This window comes from Embiotoca jacksoni, unplaced genomic scaffold, assembly GCF_022577435.1.
Source record: "Embiotoca jacksoni isolate LCO1_2020_lvr unplaced genomic scaffold, fEmbJac1.0.p SCAF_3, whole genome shotgun sequence".
NCBI lineage: Eukaryota > Metazoa > Chordata > Actinopteri > Embiotocidae > Embiotoca > Embiotoca jacksoni.
This window is the reverse complement of record NW_027185381.1, coordinates 25,024,224-25,048,184: the sequence shown is the minus strand read 5'-3', so window position 1 is coordinate 25,048,184 and position 23,961 is coordinate 25,024,224. Positions and strand designations below refer to the sequence as shown.

Here is a 23,961-nt window from a genome sequence, read left to right as displayed (position 1 = left end):
AACTGTATTTCCTTAACAAGTTGAAAACTGAGAGGAGGATTCATTAAAAAGCCTTTAATCAGTCACGGTTAATTCAATCATGGTAAAAAAAACAACAACTAATAAGCTGCCTCATACGTGTCGGGTCAGAGGTCACGTGACCCGTATGGACCAATGAACTGTCACCCCAGTACACGGGGCAGCAGGTAAAAGACGCACGACAGGAAACGTAACGTGACGGGAGTCCAAATCTAATGCAGATATTAATCAAAAATCTTAAAATCTCTTTTGAAATGTTGATGTTACCGAAAGAGAAACGTCTCTCTGAAAGGCTCGTCTCGTCTCCGCAGGCCTGTCGGCGGCGTTTCGAGCCGCTCTCGCCGTCGTGGAGCTGCTGGAGCCTCGACTGATGGACCTGAACGACGAAGGAGCCGTGCTACCGCTGCTGCTGAGAGTACCCGTCGACGCGTGAGTCAACGATGTTTCCCCTTCAGGCCGAGCGAACACAAAAGCTGATCTTCCGATTGCACTTTAAAAAAAAAAAAAAAAATGTCCAGCCACGTAACGAGCGTAGCTGTCATTAATGCCGGTAGCGTCCTTCCTCGCCTCTTGCTGTGCTGTGTGTCCGTCAGGCCCCGCCCCCTTCACGAAACGCAGACGATACAGACAATTTCGGGCGACTTTCAGTGACGGAACGAAATGCAATGCAAATCTCACTGTAATGAAAACGGGCGCTCTGGAACTGAGCGTTCCTAAGACGCGTCTTTAATTGTCCATTTTCCACATATTTTGTTGACCAACATGGGAAAGAAAAAAAAAAAAAAAAACGTCTCGAGACCCACATGCGATGAATATTGTCCCGGACCACCCCTCGTCCTGAATGTGCTGAAAGCGGCGGGTTCCCGTTGAAGAATGTGCAGCTCGGTTCTCAGAGCCGAGAACTCGGTTGTGGTTTTTTTTTGTGGTTTTTTTTTGGCTCCAAAGAAAAAAAACGCAGGCGGCTCATGAATATCAATCGTCTCATCGGGAACTGGACGTGTTTTGACATCGAACGTCCCGGGAGACGAAATTAGAGCGTCATTGTTTTTTTGTTTAGTTTTTTTGCCGCTCTTGTTTTTGGACATGTCTGGATTCAACATCCTTTTTTTTTTTTTTTTGTGCTAAATTAGCTTCTTCATCGGCAGCCCACGCTGCGTTTCAGTGGGAGCCTCTCTGTGTCGCTCTCAACATGTTGGATATGAACGTCACAGGCCGACGGACATGTTTTGTTGACATGGAGCTGTAGTTATGGCAACTCCGCATGGGGTCACTGGGTTTTTGTATACAGCCGGTTATTGTGTGTGTGTGTGTGTGTGTGTGTGTGTGTGTGTGTGTGTGTCAGACATGGACTCAGTGCACCGTGATTATTAAAAATCCAGCTCATCAGATTTGTTTTAATAGATCAGCTTCTTTAAATTTCACCCTGGTTTGGTGCTTTTCATTGTCGGTAAGTTTCTCACTGTTGTTCAATTCAATTCAATTTCATTTTCATGGCACCAAAATCACAACGCGGGTTATTTCACGGCACTTTGACACATTAAAAGTCCTTTACAGCAGAACTTTACAGATTTATACAGAGAAACCCAACAATTCAACACATAAGGAAGGAGGGGGGGAAATAAAAACAACTCCTCTTCAAAGGGAGAAAAACCTCCAGCAGGGGGAAGGAAAAAAACCCCGACAGAAGCAGGATCAGAGGTGGGCGGAGCCATCTGCCTCGAACCTGTCGGAGTAAGAGGAGAGCAGAGAGAGAAAAGGACAGCATGGAGATCCAAAACATGAACATGTGATGAAGACGTAGAGGAGTTACATGTATTTGTGTCAAAGGCAAGTGATGAAGCTTATTACCATGAGCTGGTGGGGAGGAGTGGGGGGGGGGGGGGTTCTGCTGGCTATGCACCGCTAACTGGCAATGTTGGATTACAAAACCCGAATTATGTAGGATTATTGTGCAGGAAAAACCTCCCAACGACTGTTTTCAAACGGCTCATTGAATTTCTTCAACGCTTTATTTTGCAACAGTTCGTAGCGTTTTCTTTTCGTTTTTCAGGAGACACACGAGTGATGTTTTCTCCGTCGCGAGCGGAAGGACAATGTCACCTTTTGATCCAGGTTGCGCGCGAAACCCTCTTTTCTGGCCGTCAGGTTGAAGGTGCAGCGCTGACAAGACCCGGTTTTGTTCGGCGGGGCGGCCTGCCATCTCGTCGCACTGAGGGAGTCCCTGTTGCCCGGCTTTGGCATCGTTACGAAAGGCTTTTGGTCAGAAGTCAACGCTAAAGTGCTCTGTGCTGCGCCCTCCCCTCCCCCCACACCACCACCACCACCACCACCCCCCCCCCCCCCCCCGGGGCAGGGATCTCCTTACGCTGGGAAGATACTGTTGAAAGAAAGAGGGAGAGATGAATGGAGGGAAGGTGGGGGCGAGAAGAGATGGTGCTCCAAACTAAGGGGTGGGGGGGAGGGAGGGATGATCTTCAACCTCTCTTCATGTTTAAGGATCTCGGTCTCTTTATTTTTTTTATTTTTTGCTCTGTGAATGGTATAAATGGGTGCGTGTCACACAGCAGCCACACGGGGGCCGATTCCGATTGACGATTGGTTGAGAGAGCCGGGGAGGGGTGGGGAGGGGGGGGGGGGGGTGTCTCAATCCATCTAGTGCAACTGTCGGTCCACACCGTGCTGTCAGCCACCTCGGTCACCTTAGTCACCTTAGTCAGGCAGCTGTAACCATGACGACCAGCGTCACCGCTCCAAAAAAAAAAAAAGGCAGCTTCTGTTTGTCCGTCTCCAGTCCATCTGATAAGTGTCGTCCCCCCCCCCCCCAAGCAGTTTGTTGTGCTTTTTATGACGTCGATGTTGTTTCTCTTGCAGCCTAATTCACTTCTCTGAACTAATTCGACGACCTTTTTCGTCTTCGTGAAACTGGAATCGTGACATTTTCAACTTTAAACTAAATGAACATGAATTGCTGTTTTCAGGAGCTCCCGAACCTTCGCCGAAACCCCTCCGCCTCGTTTACCTCCTTTCTTTTAAACTACTTTTCCTTGTGTCTCATTCATATTATCTTCTGTCCCCAGTCCCGTCTCCCTACTCTCCACCCCCCCTCCACTCCCCCCCCCCCACACTCCTACATACTCCCTATACACACTGTTCTTGGCCTATCTCTTTCTCTTTTGTTTACCCCCCCCCCTCCTCCCCCCCCCTTCCTTTTTGCAATAGTAAATTCCCATAGTGCCTCCTCCGCTGTGTTCTCACCCCCCCCCCACCTCCCCCACCCCCCTCCAGCTCCACTATGCCTCCTTTTCATTCATTCGTTTATCCTCATTGACACATTGACACCGTGGTTCAGCCAGAACAGTTGACACATCATTTGTTTACTTCACACTGACAAGGCTGGCTTCACTAAAGTCTCTGCTTCATTTTTTTTTTTTTTTTCTCCCCTCTTCTCTTTCAACCATTTCAAAATGTAACAAACGCATTCAGACAGAGGATCCCTCAGCGGCTCCTTCTCGCTTGTGTCGATCATCCTTTTCACACAAAAAACCCCGCATTTTTAGATTCTCTATACTTCGCATTTAAAGTCCATGTTTGTTTTATTTTACAGAGGATCCCCCCCCCCCCCCCCCCCCCGAAGGTTTAGGATTTAGGATGGTCCGGAGTCGGGGCCTTTTTTTTTATATATATATATATTTATTTTTTTTTATCAGTTTTAACACGGTGTAAAGAGAAGCCACCTCTTAAACCGAACAAAGCACATATCAAAGCTTTAGCAGATCCGGCCTATCACCGGAAACTTCACAGAAACTTTGTGGAAATCTCCCCGAAAGACACATTTGTTCACACCGTTATGTCGTTTTTGGTTTATCCTCTGAACTAAGTCATTTTGGCCCACTTGACATCCAGGTCGCTGCAGGACGTCGTCGGCACATCGGCCGTCCCGACCATTTGGAAACCTGTCGGGTCGCCCATATCTGTGAAGATGCTTTCCGGCTCCTGAGATGAGCTGACACAAGCCCGGCCCATTTTAAAAACTCTTACCGCTCATTATTCATCCATCTTCTTCCCACGAGTTCACTCAATTTTTTTCTTTTCTTTTTTTTCCCCTCCCGAGTCCTCTTATCTATCGCCAGTCTGCAACCATTAGTCATTCTGTACCGGGTTGGACGGTCTCGACCCCGTCATCCATCCGCAGCTCCAGTTTCCGTGAAATTCACTTATGTGCTTTCTCTTTGCAAAATGAAAAGAAGATGGATTCCTTCTGTCAGGTCAAAAACACATCGAACCGAACGCGTAAACCGAAACACACATTCGTTCCTGATGTGGCGTAAAAGTTATTTTTAACCTGAATACATTTTGAGGTTAAATACGTTGCAGAAATCAACGAAAGGAAATGACTGTTACAAAAAACAAAAAACGTAATGCAAAATTATTAATGATCTAAAAAAAATAATGTTTTCTTTGTCGTTTCTTTTTTCTTTTCTTTTTTACACCCTATATTTTTGAATCCTTAAGTAATCTTTCATTTAAATCAGCTTGACTTTAGCAGACAGCATATTTATTCATGTTATTTCTCAAAAACGAATGACTAAGTCCTTTTTTATTCTTTTATTTTATTTTAGAGGCAGTAGAAATGAATGCAAAATAGAACCCTCGACACAGTTTTATTTATTTATTTATTTTCTATTTCTTTAATAAAAAATAAAAAAATCTTTTCTGCCCACCCACCCCAACCCCCCACACCCTTCCGATCCGCAGGGCCCGGCACGCCGTGTTGGTCCCGGCCCTGTGGAGCACCGAGGTCCAAGACTGGGAGCTGAAGTGCATGAACGGCCTGGTGCTGGACGAGAGCCGCCACGGACCCGGACCAGGCAGGTACCGCACACCTCACACCGGACCGCTTGTTCCTTTAATGCAGAAGGACACTCGGGACCGCTCCGCAAACCAGTTGCTCAAACTCTGGTAACTCACCAAACCTTCAGTGGCACAATATGCTGATCTTGTTACAGCAACACACACACACACACACACACACACACACACACACACACACACTTTTGTGCTCCCGTCTCAATGCCAGTGTAGACGGTGGTTGGTCCTTAGGGGAAGACATCTCCAGTTTGTTCCCGAGAACAGTCTCACTAAAGAGGGGGAAACAGTCTCCCCTTGTTCACCTCCATCACTGATTGTCTCCTGCTTTTTCAACATGATAAATGTCGAAACGTTTTTTTTTGTTTTTTTTCTACGTCGTCCTTTCTTGTCAGTTTCTTTCTTTCGCTGCTTTCGCTCAAAGGATCACAGTCAGAGTTGGATTTCTTGCAGAGTACGTTTTCACATGAAAGGGAACTCGTCGCGGCGCGAGAAAATGCGAACGAAGAGAACATGAGGAAGTCAAAAATATGACTTGGCACAAAAGACGGGTGGCGTACGAACGCAACTTCGTGATGAAGAATAAATACAAAAATACGTAAGAGCCAGTTAAAACAGTAATTTTACTTCTACGTACATTTTCAAATTGTTGAATTTCATCTGGCTTAATAGTGACACATGGTCCTTCAAGAAGCTGCTTTTACTGTTTTGTGTGTGTGTGTGTGTGTGTGTGTGTGTGTGTGGTGCGCGCCGAGCCCTGACAAATCAAAGGAGCTTTTTACCTTTTGAAGGTTGTTCAGATATCACCTCCGTGAGATCTGGAAGCCCCTCGCCACCGGAGTGTGTCATCTTCAACAAAAGACAGACAGACACATTGGAATGTGAAGCTCATATGTGTGTGTGTGTGTGTGTGTGTGTGTGTGTGTGTGTGTGTGTGTGTGTGTGTGTGTGTGTAGTGGATCCTGACGTGCTCAGAAGAAAGGCTAAGTGATGAGTCACATGTTGGTGGCTGCAGGGCTGTGTTTGTCAATGCAGCTGGGAATGCAGAAAGAAGAAGGGCGAGTGTGTGTGTGTGTGTGTGTGTGTGTGTGTGTGTGTGTGAGAGAGAGAGAGAAAAAGAGAGTGTGCGCGTTAAATAATTAGTCGTGGAGTATTCACAAAAATCTCCAGAGAGTTTGAGAAGTTTCCTTTTATGGGCGTAACTGGAAGCTACAAAAGACATGTTTTATAGTGGGGATAATCCATCACCTGGTGTTTGTGTGTGAGCTCACCTGTGCGTGTGTGCGCAAGAGAGAGTGTGTTTGTGTGTGTGTGAGTCAGGATGAGTCATCCTTATTTGCTGTGCTGTCAGACCGTCTAGCAAGGGGGAGAAAAAAACAAAACGAGCCGATTCACTCGCTCTCTCCGTTACCGACACCGACCGGCTTCAAAAAAACCATTCTGTTTATAAGGCACTTAAGAGATGTAAAAAAAAAAACAACTAACTTGAATTCGTTGGATTTGCTTACGTAATAGGACGTCGATATCATCGCTGATTGTCTTTTCAACTCAACTTTCAACTTCCTTCACGTCGGAGCAGGAGCAACATACGCACGTTAAAAAAAAGATCCCAAACAAACAAACACAACAATAAGATGAGAAATGAGGTAAAACCTGTAAAAACAAAATGTAGGTGAAATAAAATGAAGAAAAACAACATTGTGAGAATCAATAATTAAAATTCAGGAAAGTAATAAAAAACAACAACAACAAAAAACATAAAACTATCATTTTAAATGTAAAATCAGGACAATAGACATCACTAGAAAGCCAGATTAAAAAGATACGTCTTTAGTTTTCTTTTAAGTACATTGCAAACCTGTACTTTAGTACATGCGACTTTCGTTCTTCCTTATTTCCCTTTTTTTTGTTGTTTTTTTTTTTTAAACCAACACCTGGTCGTAATGCATTACTCAGTAATGCGGCGAAAAGCAGCCCGCCGGCCGCCATTAAATAACGGGAAGAAGAAAAAAAACGCGCCGCGTTCAGGGGTTTGCGGAGCTTTGCAGGTAAAAAGCCATTCCTATTATTATTTAAAAAAAAAAAAAAAAAAAAATCTAATAGTTCGGAGCGAGTTTTGAAAAAGTAGTTTCGTTTGAAATGCACCTTGATGGAGCTACAAGTGGCAAAAAAATAAATAAATAAAAGTCCTCGTGTGCTGCGTTGCTGCTACTGAGGTTGTCTTAGGTGTCGAATTAAGTCGTCGCGTGGAGTGTTTCAAGCTGTGACGGTAGAACTGTGAGTCTCTAGGGGCGGGGGGGGGGGGGAGGGTGTGTGTGTGTGTGTGTGTTTTTTTTTGGGGGGGGGGGGGTGGGGGGTGGTCCAACAGCATGCTGAGTCAGCATTAAAGTGACTTCAGATTGTGCCGAGTCAGGCGGAGAAACGCAGCGTGACACGCAGACGTGTCCTTCCGTCCTTCTCAACAATCACCTGCCGATTGTACTCCTGCTTTATTTAATCTTCCCCCCTCCGTGACCTCCTCCTCCTCCTCCTCCTCCCCCCTCCCCCCCCCCCTCCCCGCTCCCAACGTTACTCTCGCTCCTTTACACTTTTTTTTCTTCTCACCTTATCTCCCTCTTCAGCTCGCCCTCCCTCCCCACTCCTTCCCCCCCTCCTCCCCCCCTTCGTTCCCTTGCAGTGCGATTATTCCATTTCTTCTCCTGCGCTCGTACATCTTCTTTTTTTATTTATTATATGTATATATATATATTTTGTTGTTGTTGTTTTTTTCCCCCCCGTGACTCCCCTGGTGTAGTAGCAGATGCCGAAGCCCTGTACTCCTCAGCAGGGCTCTCACGACACCGACACCGCTTTCCTTCCTGTCCGCCTGCTGCTCGAAGCCTCAGCGCGGTGACTCAGCATTCGTTTCGGCCCCGAACGACCTCCTGCAGCCCAGTGCTGCGTAACCTGCATAGGTTGTTTCTTTTCTTTTTTTTTTTTTACTTTACGATCGCTACGTATCGTGTGCGTGCATTTCATGACAGGATGTTTTTTTTTTGTTTTTTTTTTTGCCGTGTCATTTATTGTCATTTACAGAGAGTAAACAGTTTCAGAGTATGATTGTTTTTATTTACGATATTTATTTCAGCCAACTGCATTAACTTTGAAGCATCTTACAATCTTCCTACAAGAGAATAATCAAAAAAAGTTTTTTTTTAATTTTTTTTTTTAATCAAAGACAGACACTTATGTGCATGTTGTGGACACTTGTAAATGCGACTGTGAAAGTCACCTCGAAAATATCCAGAGCCGGATAACTGCATCAGTCCTGTAAACTGCAGCAGGTGCACAAATTATATATATATATGTATGTATGTATATATATGTGTGTATATATATATATGTATATATATCATGTATGTATTACAAGAACTGGCTATCAGCTACATTTAGTTTGTTTTTTTTCCTAAAAATAATATTTGCCTTTATTGATAACTCTTTTTTTTTTTCTTTTTTTACAGTGTAGACATTTTACTCGACGCGGATCTAATTAACCTTTCCCGACCCCGAAAAATATGTCAGTCATATTCGGTTTAACCCAAGTTTTGGCAGAGATTCTCGTTTCGCATTTAGCGTTTTTCGCCGGCCGCGCCACGTGAATGTGTTTCCTGACTCTTCCATTCAGTCAACTCTTTGCCCATCTGTTCTCTAAATCTCTCGTTTTATCCCCCTCGTTCACACCATTTTTGACCTCCGTGTCCATCTGCTTATTTTGGCTCCCGCAAACTCCCTCCAGTAGTTTATGGATATTTGTGTGTGTGTGTGTGTGTGTGTGTGTGTGTGTGTGTGTGTGTGTGTGTGTGTGTGTGTGACAGCAATGCATCACAATCCCCTTAGTGAAAACAGTGACAGCATCGTTCTCTCTCTCTCTCTCTCTCTTTCTCTTTGTCTCTCGGCCTCCTCGGTTTATGATGAATGATTCAGGGACAGAAACACAAACTTAAGAGTCTTACATCTTTAATGCGTTTGCTTTCGTTCCTATTTTCAGAGAAGCATGAAAAACAGAGAGAAGGCGATACCAGAATTTCTGCCTCGCTCGCAACTCGCGGGGGAAAAAAGGATGCTCCGAGGGTCGAGGGGATTTTGATACGAAGCAATTAGTCTGCGTCGGACCACAAAATAAACGGCTTTGAATTCTAAACAAAGAAACCGATTACGAGAGAGGGTCATGAAAGGTGTTTGGAGAAGTCCGAATGTGGAGTTTATGACCTGGCAGTTTTACCGTTGGTCCTTCGAGGGGGTTACGAACTCACCGAGGTCGAAGGTCAGGGTATCAAAAACAAGACGCAGCTTTCTGCTCATTATCAGGCCGGACAGCGTTTCCTCTACGCGTCACAGAAAAGTGTATTTTGGATTTATTTGCGACTTGCAACCAGAGCAACTCGACCTTAATGTATCACCTAATAATGATAATAATAATCAACTTTATTTGGACAGCACCTTTCATACAGAGAATACAGCTCAAAGTGCTTTACAGGGGAAAGTAAAGACATAAGACAGGGTAATCCTGGTGATGAGACAAGTTAACAATAAATGGGATAAAAACAGTTAATAAAATAAATCAAAATAGGAAAACGGATAAAAGAAAAACTTTCATAAAAGTAAAGTATTGAATAAAACCATGATGGCAAAAAAGACAAACATGATTTAAAAGCAAGTTCATAGAAGCTAGTCTCGAGATGTTTCTTAAAAATTTCCGAACGAAAAAAAAAAAATCGCTGATCTTTCTATAGATCATTTTTTTGAACCATAAAAGAAAGTTCGGGTTTTTAGAAAAATATCTTGGTCATCTTTATTGGTCTTTGGTAGTTTGAGGGCCGCCGTGGCCGCTTGGATTGCGTCTATTAGTCACCACAAGAATGTCACCTTTCCTAACCTCCGTGGGGCACTTAGCCTACCTATGACCTTCTTAGGTTGGGCCCGCTAAGTCGCTGTGAGGGGTTCGTTGTAATCCCCCCCCCCCCCCCGCCCCCCAATTGGTTTTCTGCTAGTCGAAGCGGAAGGCCAGCCTGCTCGATCGGCCCCCCCGAGGCCGCCTCGCTCCCGTTGGACATCTAGCTTTGCTCGCGAGCAGAACCCCTGCCTTCTAATTTGGTCGCGTACCTGAGAACGAGCGTGAAGGTGACCTTTAACATTTTCTATATCTTTTTTTTTTTTTTTTTTTTTTTTGTCACTCTGCGTAACCTGGAATTTCCAGGCAGAGAGAGAAGGTCGGGTCCTGTCCTGTGGGAGAGGGGGGGGCGGTCATGACTCTTAGCTTGTTTTTGTACTGCACTCTTAACAGTAACGGATATTTTTACTGAGGGCTTTAGTTCAACTCCAAGTTGACCAGTAGGTTGCAGGAAGCGGGCCGACGTCCTCGAGGCTTGTTTTGATACAACTTTATGTCCCCTATTTATAAACTAGTTATGTTTCAATCGGGTTTTTTTTTTTATCTCAGTTTTAGATTTGTCATCTTTGCTACTCGACCGTTTCTTATGAACTGATGAATTTACAGTGTTTTTTTTTCCGTTCATACATTGTGATATTCGTTTCAAACTAAACGCCCTTTAGTTTTATACGCCGTCCAGCCATATACGACGTTTCGTAGCTTCCGGGTCTGAAAAATGAGGCCGATGCAGAAGCGCCTTCAGCTGCAATACCACCGAGTGCCACCAGTGGTTGGATGGAAAAAGCCTCCGGCTCCATAGACTCCCATTCAACTGGTCTCATAAACTTCACAGTCAATCAAATTTGTCCACGAGTTATCTCGGTGTTGTTGGCTGAAGTCGCTCCTTCTTGTTAGTTTTCTGGCGGTCCATCTGAAAATAATCCCGTCATTAATTTGATAATAAGCTTAAAAACATTTTTTTTTTTAAGTGTTTTTGGGGGTGTGTCTTTGCAATTGACAGCCCTGTGGTGCAGTTACAGCTATCGGTGGTATCGCCGGGTTTCCAATCAATTCGAGTCAGAATCCCTCGCTCGTTTGTTTTTGGTGTAGATTAGCAGTTATCAAGAAGTAAAAAGAAAAACACAAAATAGGGACTTCATCACGGCTGAATTTCCTCAGTAAGAGACAAGAAAGGTTTGAATGTCCTCCATCCTCCCGTTAACTTTTTTTTTTTTTTTTTTTTTTTGCATGTGGTCCTTAATTAGCTCAAAATCACGATGGGTATTAATTATTTGTGATCTATGTATAAACGTGTTAGAGGATGGGATTAGAAGCCGCAGGTGAGAGAGGAGGAAAGAAGACGGGAGTTAATTCTTTTAAAGGAAAGGAAAGTTGCGTTGGCTCAGATCCAGTTAAGTCCCTGAATGCTTTCCTCCGGTGGGTTAGACCCTGAAGGGTTTTTCCAGTGTGTGTTGTGTGTGTGTGTGTGTGTGTGTGTGTGTGTGTGTGTGTGTGTGTGTGTGTGTGTGTGCGCGCGCATGCCACCCCGTGGAGCGCCGGTGGCTATCCCGCGGTATATGTGCATTGCTATATAATTGAGGTAAAAGGAGAAGCCGACTGTGTTTGCGTCTGAGCCAGCGAGCGAGTGGGAAAGATCCGCCGTCTCATGCGCTCACGCACGCGAATAAAAGCATCTTTATTTATGGTTTTGAACTGGAACTCGGCTCCCAGACTCGAGCAAAGGGGGCGGGGGCGGGGGGGGGCGCCATCTTAAAAAATTAATGGATTGTCTTAATTATGTTTACTTCTGTTAAAATCTGGGACATCATTTGTTAAAGAGGTTCTGATGATTTGCATACACTTGAAATTTGGGTCATCTTTTTACTTCCCGAACGAGGCGAAAAAGAAGTTTCTTTGCTGCACTTTTTAAAAAAAATTTTTTTTTTATATATAAAATATGGAAACAAACGAAGGTGAGCAAAGACAGGAAAGTGGTCGGTGAAGTGGGCTGCGGGCGGACGCGACGTTTGAGAATTCTTGGTTTGACGTTTAAAGAGAAATGTCGGGTCCTTGTCTTTAGCATCGCACGCAAACACGCGAAGAAATTACAGGGAAGACCTGCCGGCCGATCGCAGATGACTTCAGTCGCCTGCGTTTTAGCCGCCGTCCCGAAATGACACAATGAAATATTATACTTGTGGAGTTTAAATTAGAGGCCCTAAACTCTGTTTAGATGATTATGTAGTTACAGTCGGTCCCTGCGGGAAAATCGCCGTCGCAGTGATCAACGCGAATTCAAGCAAACTCCGAAAACGAACCGCGATTTTTCTGAAGCTGCGTATTTCTGCATAAACAAAGTTAAAATAAAAGTTAAAAAATAACTTCTCATTTGCGATCGGAAAAGTTTGGCTCCTGTTTTCTCATCGCCAAATAAAAGTCCGAGCACCGGAGGACACCGGAACAAGCGGTAAAACCGAAAGTGACGGGGTTTTGCGGGAAAAGTGGCCTTCCCTTCAATTACCTGCTGTTTTTTTTCCCTAAAACCGATAAAACGATGCCCCACGCCGACATTTCGCCCGCCCCGTCTTGTATTATGTGTTACTTATTGCTCGTGTACACCCCCCCCACCCCTCCCACCCCACCCCCTCCCGGCCTCTGGAGTACTTGTCGGACCTTTGGCCTCTGGGAATGAACTTTGACCTTGCAGCAGGCTTTAAGGCGCATTGAATTGTGGTAGGGGTCAAACCCCAGAGGTCAGTGGGCGATCGGGGGCGAACGCTCTCCTCCATTATGCTATTCTCCTCCGTGACGTCCCTCCATCGCCGTCCTATATTCTGTCTTTTAATTCATTTCTTTTCTGCGGTCCACCAGGCACCTCTTTGTCTGTGTTTTTTTTTTTTCTTTTTTCTTTTCCTCCACTTCTTAAATTTCTCTGTACGAATTTCCTGATTGTGCAAATCAGGCCGTTATTATTGGAAGTTTATAATCCTTAAGATTTCCGCCGTGGTTGGTTTTGGGACCATTTTCGGAACAGGAAGTGCGGTTTACAAGTCCAACAATTCTCTTGGCTACAAATACTCCTCGACTGGCTAGTTTATGAGAAGTACTGGCGGACTAGCGAACTCATCGTGATGTAATAATGCCTTCTTTAACGAGGCCACAGTGCGAGTTGCTCGTTGAATTCGGAGGGTTTTTTTTAGCCTGCAGCTCTTCATCTAACGACTCCTTCTTTGTTCCATTGCTGCTTGCAATATTTAAAAGTGGCCTGTTTTCCAAAAAGAGAGCCGTTTGTCTGATGCGTTTGGTTGTTGCAAACCTCGCCGACGAATGAACCGCGGCTCCTTTTGACTGCGTGACAATAAATAGCACCCAAGATCTCTCCGACCGTCTCTTGTCCTGCCCAATGGACACTCTTGGCTTCTACTTTGGCAGTAAATGTGTTGGAAGAGCCGATTGTGAAAGAAACCTCTGGTTGTAACGGTACCTTCGTTAACACCGTTAAAAGTTGAGGCTGATTTCAGTGAGGAAAAGCTGGGCGAAGAACAGATTCGGCATCGTTTCCTGTGAATTTATGTCTGAATTTAATATGAATCTGGCATAAAAACTATTTTCGAGATGTGTAATTACTGAATGTAAATAGAATGGATGGCGCTTGTTTTATAAAAATCTTGACCATAACTAGCGTCAGAAACATTGACTGAAAATATTATCGTAACTTCCGGGTATGAAAAATGAGGCCGAAGCGAAAGTGCCCTTAAGCTGCAATACCACCGAGTGCCACTAGAGGTCGGCTCCAAAAAGCCTACCGTCTCCATAGACTCCCATTTAACTTGTCCCATTTCAGATTTACTAGCTAAAGTAGCTCCTTACTAGTTTTCTGGAGGTCCATCTGAAAATAATCCCGTCATTAATTAAAAATTAAGTCTCAAAAAGATTTGTTTTATTTTTTGGGGGGGGGGGGGGCGTGGCTGTTTGATTGACAGGCCTGTGGTGCAAGCAGGTTACGGCTATCGGCGGGCGGGACGTAATGTCGCCGGGGTTTCCAATCAGATAAGTCAGGTCCACCGGCAGCTCCTCCCCCCACCTCATCCAAATATGGTCACTTCCTGCTCCAAACCGCTCCGAACTAGCAAAGATGGCGCCGGACAAAATCCGAACTTGAGGCTTCGTAACGGCCGGGTCAGATAGCTGATGACATTTTTCTCCGTACTTTATGTCATTTTAATTCTTTTTCGATATCAAACAGTATGAATTCAGGCCGTACTGACACGTGATTGACTTCAATTTGTATTCCTAACTTAATGCCCCCTTTTTCTGTTCTTCCCCTCCCAGCTCTCCTTCTCTTCCTCATGTTGCCTTCATCCCACCCCTGGTTTTTTCTTCTTTGTTTTTTTTATCCTCCCTCCTTCCCACACTCCCTCCCTGCTCCTTCTATTCTTCTCCCCGTCGCCCCGTCGTGGCCTCCACACTCTTTAAGCCATCGATTTACCAACACGCTAAACAGACTCTTTTTGTATTTATTTCTTTAAGCTTTTGCGTGCATTTAGCAAAAGAATCTTTGCTTGTGTTTTTTGTTTTGTTTTTGTTTTTCTGATCGTCATCGGACACGTATCGACCTCCGTGCGTGTTCACAAACCACCGACGAATGCCACAAATCCTCGGGGAGCCTTTTCCTGTCTGTCGGCACGCAAAGCAGAAAAACGGCAAAACAAACCGCGAGATAAAATTATCTATTGTCTGCTTTTCTGATTAATGAGGACACGAGAGATGAGATGTTGATCCTCTTGGGTTTTGAAGCATTATTACAAATCCAGACTCGTGGGTGTAACTTTTCAAAAAAACATAATTCTGCTTGTTAGCGTTCGCTCTCAACGACCGCCCGAGGACATGGATGTTTTCAACCAGTTTGAACAAAAACAAAAACAAAACAAAACAAAAATCGTTTTGAATTCTGATAATAATGAGCGATGATGGAGAAGGGAGGGGCGGATCAGATCTTATGAACACCTGTTGGATTCCATTGGACTAAGAGCTGAGAGACGGGAATTAGGCAGGTTGACAAGCTGCTTTGGCTTTGATGACTTTATATTCAGCTGTACAAAGATATCAGCTACTGACAATGTTAGAAGTCATATTTCTTTCATGCAACCCACGTTTCCAAAAAAAAGTCAACGTATCAAAAAAAAACAAAAAAAGTGCTTATTTTGAATTTGATGCCAACAACACGTTTCCAAAAAAAAAATATATATATATATTTTAATGAGACAATTTATCACAGTTACTTATTATATAAATATTGAAGTCTTCCATTTTAATTGGAATATTCTTTTCTGTCTTTTTTTTTTTATTATCAAAAAACAGCCTGTGGAATCGTTAAGAATGTTCTTTCTATAACTGATGTCATTTTTCTGTGTGTGTGTGTGTGTGTGTGCGTGTGTGTGTGTGTGTGTGTGTGTGCGTGTGTATTTTGCGTCCCGTCCCACCGCTGTATTCGCTGAATGTTTTTCTTTCTTTAACCTCTTTATCTACTTTCCTCCATCTGCTTACCTTTCTCTGGCCTAATCGTAAATCTGTTTTTAAAATTTTTTTTTTTTTACTTCGATCGTCTACTCAGAAAACATCCAAACACGTGTACGTGAAACATAAAAATGTTTCAAGTCCTCGTGTTTCTGAAACCGGTTCTATCGATCGGAGAAATTCTGACAACAAACCCCCGAGAAGAGAAAGATCGAGGTCCTAAAAATACAGAGTCAGCACAAAGTCATCTTTTTTGCTGCAGTGATTGAGGAGTGTGTATTTTTCTCTTTTTAAGTGGACCGCGGCCTCTTTGTGGAAATCCCCCTTCTTCACTCATAATCTCCGACTTCAGTTTATCTCGGCCTTCATTTTGTCTTTATCCTTCCTACCATTCAGTCTTTCTTTTTTTTTCATCATTCTTTGTCAGCACAGTCTAAATAAATCCCCCTTTGTAGGTAATTGTAATATCAGCTGGCACCGTCTTAACACAAGCCTGAAGCAAATGTAGTACGCGGTTCATTCACACCGTGCTTATCAAATACGCCAAAAAAATGCACGTTCGTTCTCCATTGTGATTCCTTTTATTCAATCTCTGAGTTTTTTTGGAGGGGAAATTCAGAAGAAGGCTGCTGAGGGCTTTAAAGTGTAAATAACTTGGATGTTTTGTGATGAGCTCGACCGATAGTGAAGTGACGACGTGTCTGTTAGTGGATAGTCCAACTGAAAGAAAAAGAAATGCTTTGTTGGGTGTAACCCAGCGCCTAGTCGTGCTTACTTACCTGCAAGGTTTAAGTTGTAGGGGGAAAAAAAAGCATTTTATGGTATTTAACATGTATTTTTACGGTGATATATATTTTTAGCAAAACTTCAAAAATCACAACATACAAAAAAAGCCAGTACTGATCGTTGATTGGCTACGTTGCTGTTTGAGGGTGTCATAAATAATAAATATGGCATGTGTGTGTGTGTGTGATGTTTTTCTAATCTATTTTTTTTTTTTAAAAACACATTTGTTCTTTAATTTTTCCACGTTATCAGCATTTTTCTGTTTCTCTTTTGCTCTTTTTACATATTTTGTTGGTCCTCTTTCCTGGCCCTATTATTGTTTTTCTTCGTGGTCTTTTATGTAATCTTTCTTCTTTCCCCCCCTCTGTGCGTCTTTTTTTTTTTTTTTTCCAGTGGTTAAAGGTTAAACACTCCTTCTTTGTGGTCTTACTGAACAATGAGGCAGGGGAAGGGACGGGATGATGGCGGTTGATCAGTCATCCACCGTAGGCTAAAATAACAAATAACTTCACGAGGCCTTACTGTCGCCGCGCGTTTCGCTACAGTGAAAGAGATGAGATTAGTTGGTAAACTGTCACAAATGGCCGACGCCGCCTCAGACATGTTTCTGCTCGGGCGGTAACATAATTCACCGTCGACGTGGTTCGAGTTCATCACCCCCTAGTTTTTTTGTTTTTGTTTTTGGTCATTGACTTGGTGAACCGTCGTGCCCGTTCAAAATATTGATTTGTTTGTGTTTGAGAAAGGTGTCTTAACTTGAATTCAAAGCAGTAGATGCTGAATCGATTTTTATTTCTGGCCACTAGGTGGCAGGCGAACGAGCTGTGAAAAGAAGTTTGATATAAGAATCACCGTAAAAAGTCAGCGAAGTTTGTCGAAAGAGGAAAAACAGCGAAAGGCGTGAGCAAAGAGTTGCTTATTAACGCATCCGGAGGGAAGATTTATCTGTCGTGTTTTCGAGTCGCAGGAAGAAGTAACCGTTGTTGGAAAGTGGGTGGGGCCAAACACCAAAACAAGTAGCTGAAAAACACTAAAAACCCTCCACAGAGCTGAATTAAAACCACGTTTAATAATTTATCGGTACTACTGTATAAAGGTGTTGATTAGAGCAACTTAAAGAGTGTATTGTCTGTTTACAATTTATGCAAACATTTAGTAGAGAAATAGAGCTAAGAATCGTGAAACAAAAAATTTGCATATTTTACTGTGTGCCAAATAAAACGATTTTTGTCATGTCACATTTTATTTTTGATACTGATTTCGCTGCTGTTACCTTTCGCTTGGCGCGGCTTCTTAACTTAGACGTGTGGTTAGCTGGCAGAGTGTACGAGTCCTACAACACACCGATAAGCAAGCCGCAGTAAATGTAGCATGTCCAGCCATGACATTTATGTTTTGTTTGGTTTTTTTTCTTTAATAAAACATGTCAGAAAGTCATATGGAGGTTTGTTGACCCAACGTCTAATTTCACCTTTCTAGGGCAGCACAGTACTCGCTCAGACTCCGATAATTGGCGACCCGTTTGGCCTTTTTTTTTTTTTTTTTTTTTGCCCTCCATAAGTGTTCTTTTTTTTTTGTTTTGTTTTTTGAGCTCCTACTGGTTGCGAAACAAATCTGATTCCAATCTTTGTAACCTGAGCTCGGCGGGACGGAGCCTCTGTAATGTTTATTACTCTGACAAACGCTGGAAAATGTTAACGCTTGCTGTCATTTGGCCCTTGTGGTCATTTGTTTGTTTTTTTTCTAATCTTTGAGAACTGCCGGCTAACATTGTTTTATTTTCTCCCCGTGAAACCTCTTGTTTTTCCAGCTTGTCTCTTGCTGAAATTGAACCCATTTCCATGTAACGTACAGTAAACTGTCAACCTATCGGCGTGTGGGCGAGCGGAGAGTGTCTCGTTTTACGCACATCTGCGAATGCAACCCATGTCCTATTTTCTCTTTTTGTTTTTCACAGTTGCCCGGTTGTTTGAGGTAAAGTGTGAGTGGAAATCTTTTCAGTTTGTCTTCCTGCGTTTTCTTCCCCTCAAGACGTTTTCCGTGTCCATTACTTTACCCCCTCCTCCTGCTCCTTCGTAAATGATCGGCACTTCAAAAAGCTGCCGTCGAGCGTTGTCGGGATCTGCTGACCCCGGGGTTTTTTTTTTTTAAGATAAGCGCTTATTCAACTCGAGCTTACAAGTGTTTGCTGCCCCCGCCGCCTCCCAGGAGGGGGCGAAACGCTTCGACCGCACCAAAAAAACACAACCTTCAAAAGGTTTGCGTGTCATCAGCATTAATTCCTGGACAGTGAGGAATCAGCAGAGTACTCTGACATCTGAAACTGACTTTGAGAGTGCGAGGCAGAGAGAGAGAGAGAGAGAGAGTGAGCGGTAAAAAAAAAAAAAAAAAAGCACACCGTCATTCATACCTTCTCATTATAACCCTGAGTCATTGAGGAAGCCTGGAGCTGATCTCAGCGACGTTTCCAACTGGTTTTCTTTTTCTTTTTTTTCTTGCGTGCGAGATGCGATTCTCAGCGCAACGTTTTCAATAGAAACGGCTCCCGGTTTGACCTCGTTGCCCTGTTTGTGTTGTGAAATCTGCCTTTGCGTATATTCGCTGTTCAAATTACAGGTCAGGCTGTCGAACAAAAGCTGGACCCCCGACCCCTCTTCAAACGTGAACCGTGCCGTATGCGAGCGGCGTGTCGACGTACTGTGTGAGCGAATGTCTTCGGACACGTTGGAACGGGTGTTTTTTGCGGGGGGGGGTATCTTGAAGTCGATCACGTGGGACGTCGGTCGTCTTATTTTGAGTTCAGATATGATTTTAAATATGAAGGTAGTTCGAAAGGGGAATTTGGAGTTTTACATCGATTGGAAATACAGCACAGGTTTATTTATTTATTTTTTTTGTGCTTTCAGTTAATGAGAGTCCTTGTATTATATTCAATGAGTCAACTATTTTATTGATTGATTGATTATCTAAGTCCTTTTTTTGTACAAAAATTTCAAAAATCTGATGTTTTTGAGCTTTTCAAATGACAGATTTATTAGCTTTTTAATCAATAACTAAAAACAAACAAAATCATTAATTGCAGCCCTAGATTAGATCATACCTATATATATTTTCTTTAATAAACGAAGCTAAGAGTAGAGTGAGGTCCTGCACTTTTTACCTGTAACACAGCCTGGTCGTGACTAAACAGACATGTTAATACCACGTATGAAAAGGGCCACTTTTCTAATCATTTGTATCATCGAGTAGTTTGGAGTTTTTAAACAAACGTGGAGCCGTTAGCGGAAAGTGATGGTGGATTGCCGCCGTCGCCACTTTTTCCGTTCCATTTAAAAACTATTTTTGGAGCTAATTTACAGCGTATGAATCTCCTGACAACTACAACGTGGTGTATTGTTCAAGGCTCTGCCACCGTGTCTTCAGCCCTGTCATTACCATATTAGATTAGTGTGTGTGTGTGTGTGTGTGTTTTGTCGTCTGTCATTATAGCATTAGTCTAAACCTTTATTTTGGCATCCATTTGGGTATAGTGTGGCTGAGTTCTCTTCGTTGGTACACTTATTTGATTGTCGGACAGATGTCGGAGGTAAGCCTGTGATATGTTGCTCTGTTAATTATTCCAAGGACAGCATTAGGACTAAGCGCTCACTCTGGTTAGTTTTTTTGTCTATTTGGCTCATAGTATATAAAAAAAAAAAAAAAAAATACATCAAAATTGTGTTGTTTTTAAATAAAAAATAAAAACAAGATACGTGTTTTGCCCTTCTACTGCACTGAGCAGTGTTACTCAGACAAGTGCTTACACTTGAGGCAGAACAACTTGTACTACAAGAACCTGTTTCTTTTTAATGGTCGGTTAAAGGTCCTGGTAGTTATGTGACGGTGCTAATAATTAAGGCAGAACAGGATCCAAGTACTAAATCATTTGAGGCATTTTGATGATCTGTCAATTTCCATTAAATCATAATGAGGTTAATTCACTTGTGTTTCTTAACCCATGACATTTTGCCACGTCAAAATATCTCTGTAATCGACCTGTCAGCCTCCCAGTAAGCCATATTATTTAATTGCGAGTTAACGTGCGAGTGTTTGGCTGAGCTCAGCTTGTGAATTTTAAAACGATGTCAGATTTTGAAATGTGCTTGTATCACACGCTTTTTTTTTTTTTTAACTCTCAAATTATGACCACACTCAAATCACAAAATAGGTTGAAAAAAAATAGATAAATCTTTTATGTCCTGCACCGAGGACTGCGAGAGTAGAAAGATTACCTTTCAAGTGGAAGCTGTTGGCATCACTCATAACTGTCACAGTAAATTTAAGATGTCATAAACCGGTTTTAGACTCGACGTACAAGAGCGAATTTTTATGTGAAGGGTTTATGCGAGTTCATTGGGAAAAATGAACAGTAGCACATAATCCTACAATACAGCCAACAAGAAAGTTAAACACATCAAGTTTAGCTTTTTTTCAAAATGCATACATTTTTTTTTTTCATTTTTTTTTTTTATTAAAGTCCTCGTCGAGTGTAGTGATGCGTTCAAGAGCAACTGGGGCGTGGGAAAGTTATGACCTCCAAGTGGGAGAATATGCCTGAATACCTGAAAAACTAACATTTTTGCTAATGCTCTCAACTAGGAAGTGGGGGGACCTTCACCAAATGGGAATTTTCCCAATTTCCGAGGTGCCCTTAAACGCAGCATAAAGTGCAGCTACCTCTGCCGTTCTCTCTGTTGGAAACGTGGCGTCTGCACTCTTTTTGTTTTTCTTACTCATTATTGATTTATTATCTCCTCTTTGTGGATCTACTTAACATGACTCCTTCACGTTGCCAGAGCTTTATTTGATTGATACAGGCAAGGGGTCGCAAACTTTCCCTCAAACTCTCTGGAGAGGTCAAATATCTTGTTATCTGAGCCCGTGTTACCTTTCCAGACTGTAACTCACCCTTTTACCCAAATACGTGCCAAGATAAGATATTTACACGTGTATTTATACATAAAAGCATGTTGGTTTTGTTGTAATGAAACTCCAGAGAGGTTGGAAATACACACACAAGGCTGAGTTCCTGCAATGAATCACTCACTCGTACACACAAACAGCCGTTCGGGTTTTCTTATTACAACCCTGAGTCATTACAACTGAGCTCACAGATGTCAACGCATCCGTACTAGACTCTTTGTGTGTGCACGTTCGACTATTTTTGGCTCTATGAAAACATACATACAAAAAAAAACCTTGTTTGTTTAAGTGACATTTGCTTGTTTTTTTTGTTTTTTATATATATATAAATATATATATATATATATATATATATAACTTACCTAAAACATGTATTGCATTGTGTAAAAAAAGAAAGAAATTTATGTGCTAATTTTTCTTTATCCCTAACATAATCAGTTTAAGCAAAACACGGGAACAACCACAAAGCACTAATAAAACAACAGAGCTAACAACACCAATAATTTCCTCCCTAAACAAAGTACGTTGTCAAAGTTATGCGGTGATTGTCTGATTTAAAAAAATAAAAAAAAGATATATATATATATATATATGTTTATTTTTAGCCAATCATCTTCGAAAAAGTCCCGTAAAGAAGCTTTCTATTTGGTCAGAGTCAACCGTGGTGATGTGTTGTCGGACCAAAGAAATACTTGACTCATTTCCCATCAAAGAGCGGATGAGCTAATGCCACATGTTCTCTTCCAGGCCGGCTCTCTGGGGTGGCGAACAGGAGGCAACGTGCCGCGACACGCCGGTGTTTTGAAGCTGGCATTCGGCTGTGGAAGGGAACCTCTCCTTAGCTGATGTCTAACAGTGATTGATATAGATCGGAGGGAAGGAGAGGGAGAGAGAGAGAGAGGGAGAGAGTGCCATGGGCTATAGGAGGAGGAGGAGGAGGGTGTGTCTGGGAAATGGACTTGTTTTAACATCAAAGATAACCCCACTCGGGACTGAGCGAAGACCTCGCATTAGCCTTTGGAGACGCTCAACCTAATCATCGGCTCTTCCTGTTCGGCGGAAGCCTTGAAGCTCGTGTTAAAGTCACTGATATGCACTCTTTACAAATTAGGAGTTTGCGTCACCTCTGCCCTCCCGCCGCGGCGCGAACACCCACAACCTGCGTCTCGGCCTCCCGTCGTGGGCCCGAGCGGCAACCGGCAGCGACGTCGTCACCCGTCGGTTTGTTGAACGGCCGTAACGAAGACCCGACTTGGGAATTTTGGCCGGTGCCATCTTTGCTAGTTCGGAGCGGTTCGGAGCAGGAAGTGACCATATTTGGCCGAGCTGGGGGCGAGGGAGGGAGGGAGGGAGGGATCTGACTCGATCTGATTGAAACCACACATAGCTGTAACTAACTGCACCAAAGGCCTGTCAATCAAACACACGACCCCCAAAAACACGTCTTTTTTTGACGGGATTATTTAATTATTTAACCTAAATAACTCGTGGAGACATTTTATTGACTAGTTGAATGGGAGTCTATGGAGCCGGATGTCTTTCTTTTTGGAGCCGACCTCTAGTGGCACCCGGTGGTATTGCAGTTTAAGGCACTTCCTTATCGGGTAATTGGGATTGGGCCTTAAAAAAATGGACCACCGCCTTATCCAACGCATGCAAGTCACCGGTTAAATTTGACTGGGCAGTCACACGCGTCAAAGAAAATCTTAACTGTGACAGGAGGAAAAGCTATATTTCTCGGAAAAACAAAACGGTTGTCGGTTGTCCCGTATTTGTCCCGTGACCGGTAGAGTTAACAAATAAACATCAAAGATCAATTTTGTCTTTCAGAACAGCGTGAAAAGCAGAAGTCGCCACCGTCCAACCGAGCCAGCGCAGGAAAAGAGAAGCCGAATGCGTCGGCACCATCCGAAGGAGGAAACGCCGCTGGGAAGGGTGAGTGTGCTTCTTGTCTGCTTTTTATACAACATGTCTGCTTATACATTTGTAACATCTATTATTGTTTTTTTATGTACATTAGTCTGCGCTACGAGGTTTTCGACCACTGTCTTGGCCTGACCGGTGAATGGTCTGAAGGGGGGAAAAAAAAGCAGTCGGTGGTACTAAATCAGTGCTGCTGGTTCAACAAAGGGCAGAGTCCTGTCTAAAATGTTTGAGAAAAAAAAAACTGCCATTAAATCCTTACAAGACAATCCTCGGTAACATCTGAGCTTAACTGGATGTCGTCAGATAACTTAAAAAAAAATCGTCGCATTAAACAAACGTCGGCTCGCTCGACCGGTTTGGTTATAACGCATTACACGCTGAAAAAAATCTCCAAAACACGAGTCCATCGATATCTTTTTTTTTTTTTTTTTTCAGCGGATATCTTGCGTACAACTAGACTGAGCTAGCTAAGCTTTTTGTTGTTGTTTGTTGTTATTGTTGTTTCTATCTGCTGTATTTACTCAGTTTGAGAAACGATCAATAAAAAGCAATAAAAACGGACGAGATCTCCTCTCTGTTGCTAGGGGTCGTTGCCAAGGGGCCGGCCTACTTCCTGGAGCGGTAAACATCGCGTGCGTCACTTAAGACTCTACCGACTGCGACTTGATCGTTTTCCGGTTACGTAGTCGTAACCCCCGTGTGTTGCCGCGGAAACGGAGACCGACAAAAGGTGGTATATTTTGAGAGCGAATGGGGCCCCAAAATACATTCAGAGTACATGTTTGACTTGGTTGGTGACCCGGTTGCATAAATAGATAACTCCGAGTTAATTGTTTGGATCGCTCGGTGGTCAAACTTCACAAAGTCTCGTGCCCGCGGTTAGACGGAATCGATTTCTCTCGTTCCACTGAGACGGTAGAGCGTATCAGGTTGTTGGTTTTTTTCCTCTTCACGCACAATGCATTGTAAAAAAAAAA

The 23,961-nt window shown here is 43.1% G+C and overlaps 1 protein-coding gene across 2 annotated transcripts in view; it reads left to right on the top strand.

Moving 5' to 3' along the window:
- The first annotated feature begins 202 nt into the window (after window positions 1-202).
- LOC138206677 (uncharacterized) overlaps window positions 203-23,961 on the top strand; it is a 42,994-nt gene continuing 19,235 nt past the window's right edge. For both annotated transcript variants that reach the window (XM_069163541.1, XM_069163540.1), the window contains exons 1-3: window positions 203-447; window positions 4,774-4,886; window positions 22,889-22,993. In XM_069163541.1, the coding sequence (XP_069019642.1) occupies window positions 389-447; window positions 4,774-4,886; window positions 22,889-22,993 (277 nt within the window). In that variant the 5' untranslated portion in view covers window positions 203-388. The remainder of the gene's footprint in view (window positions 448-4,773; window positions 4,887-22,888; window positions 22,994-23,961) is intronic.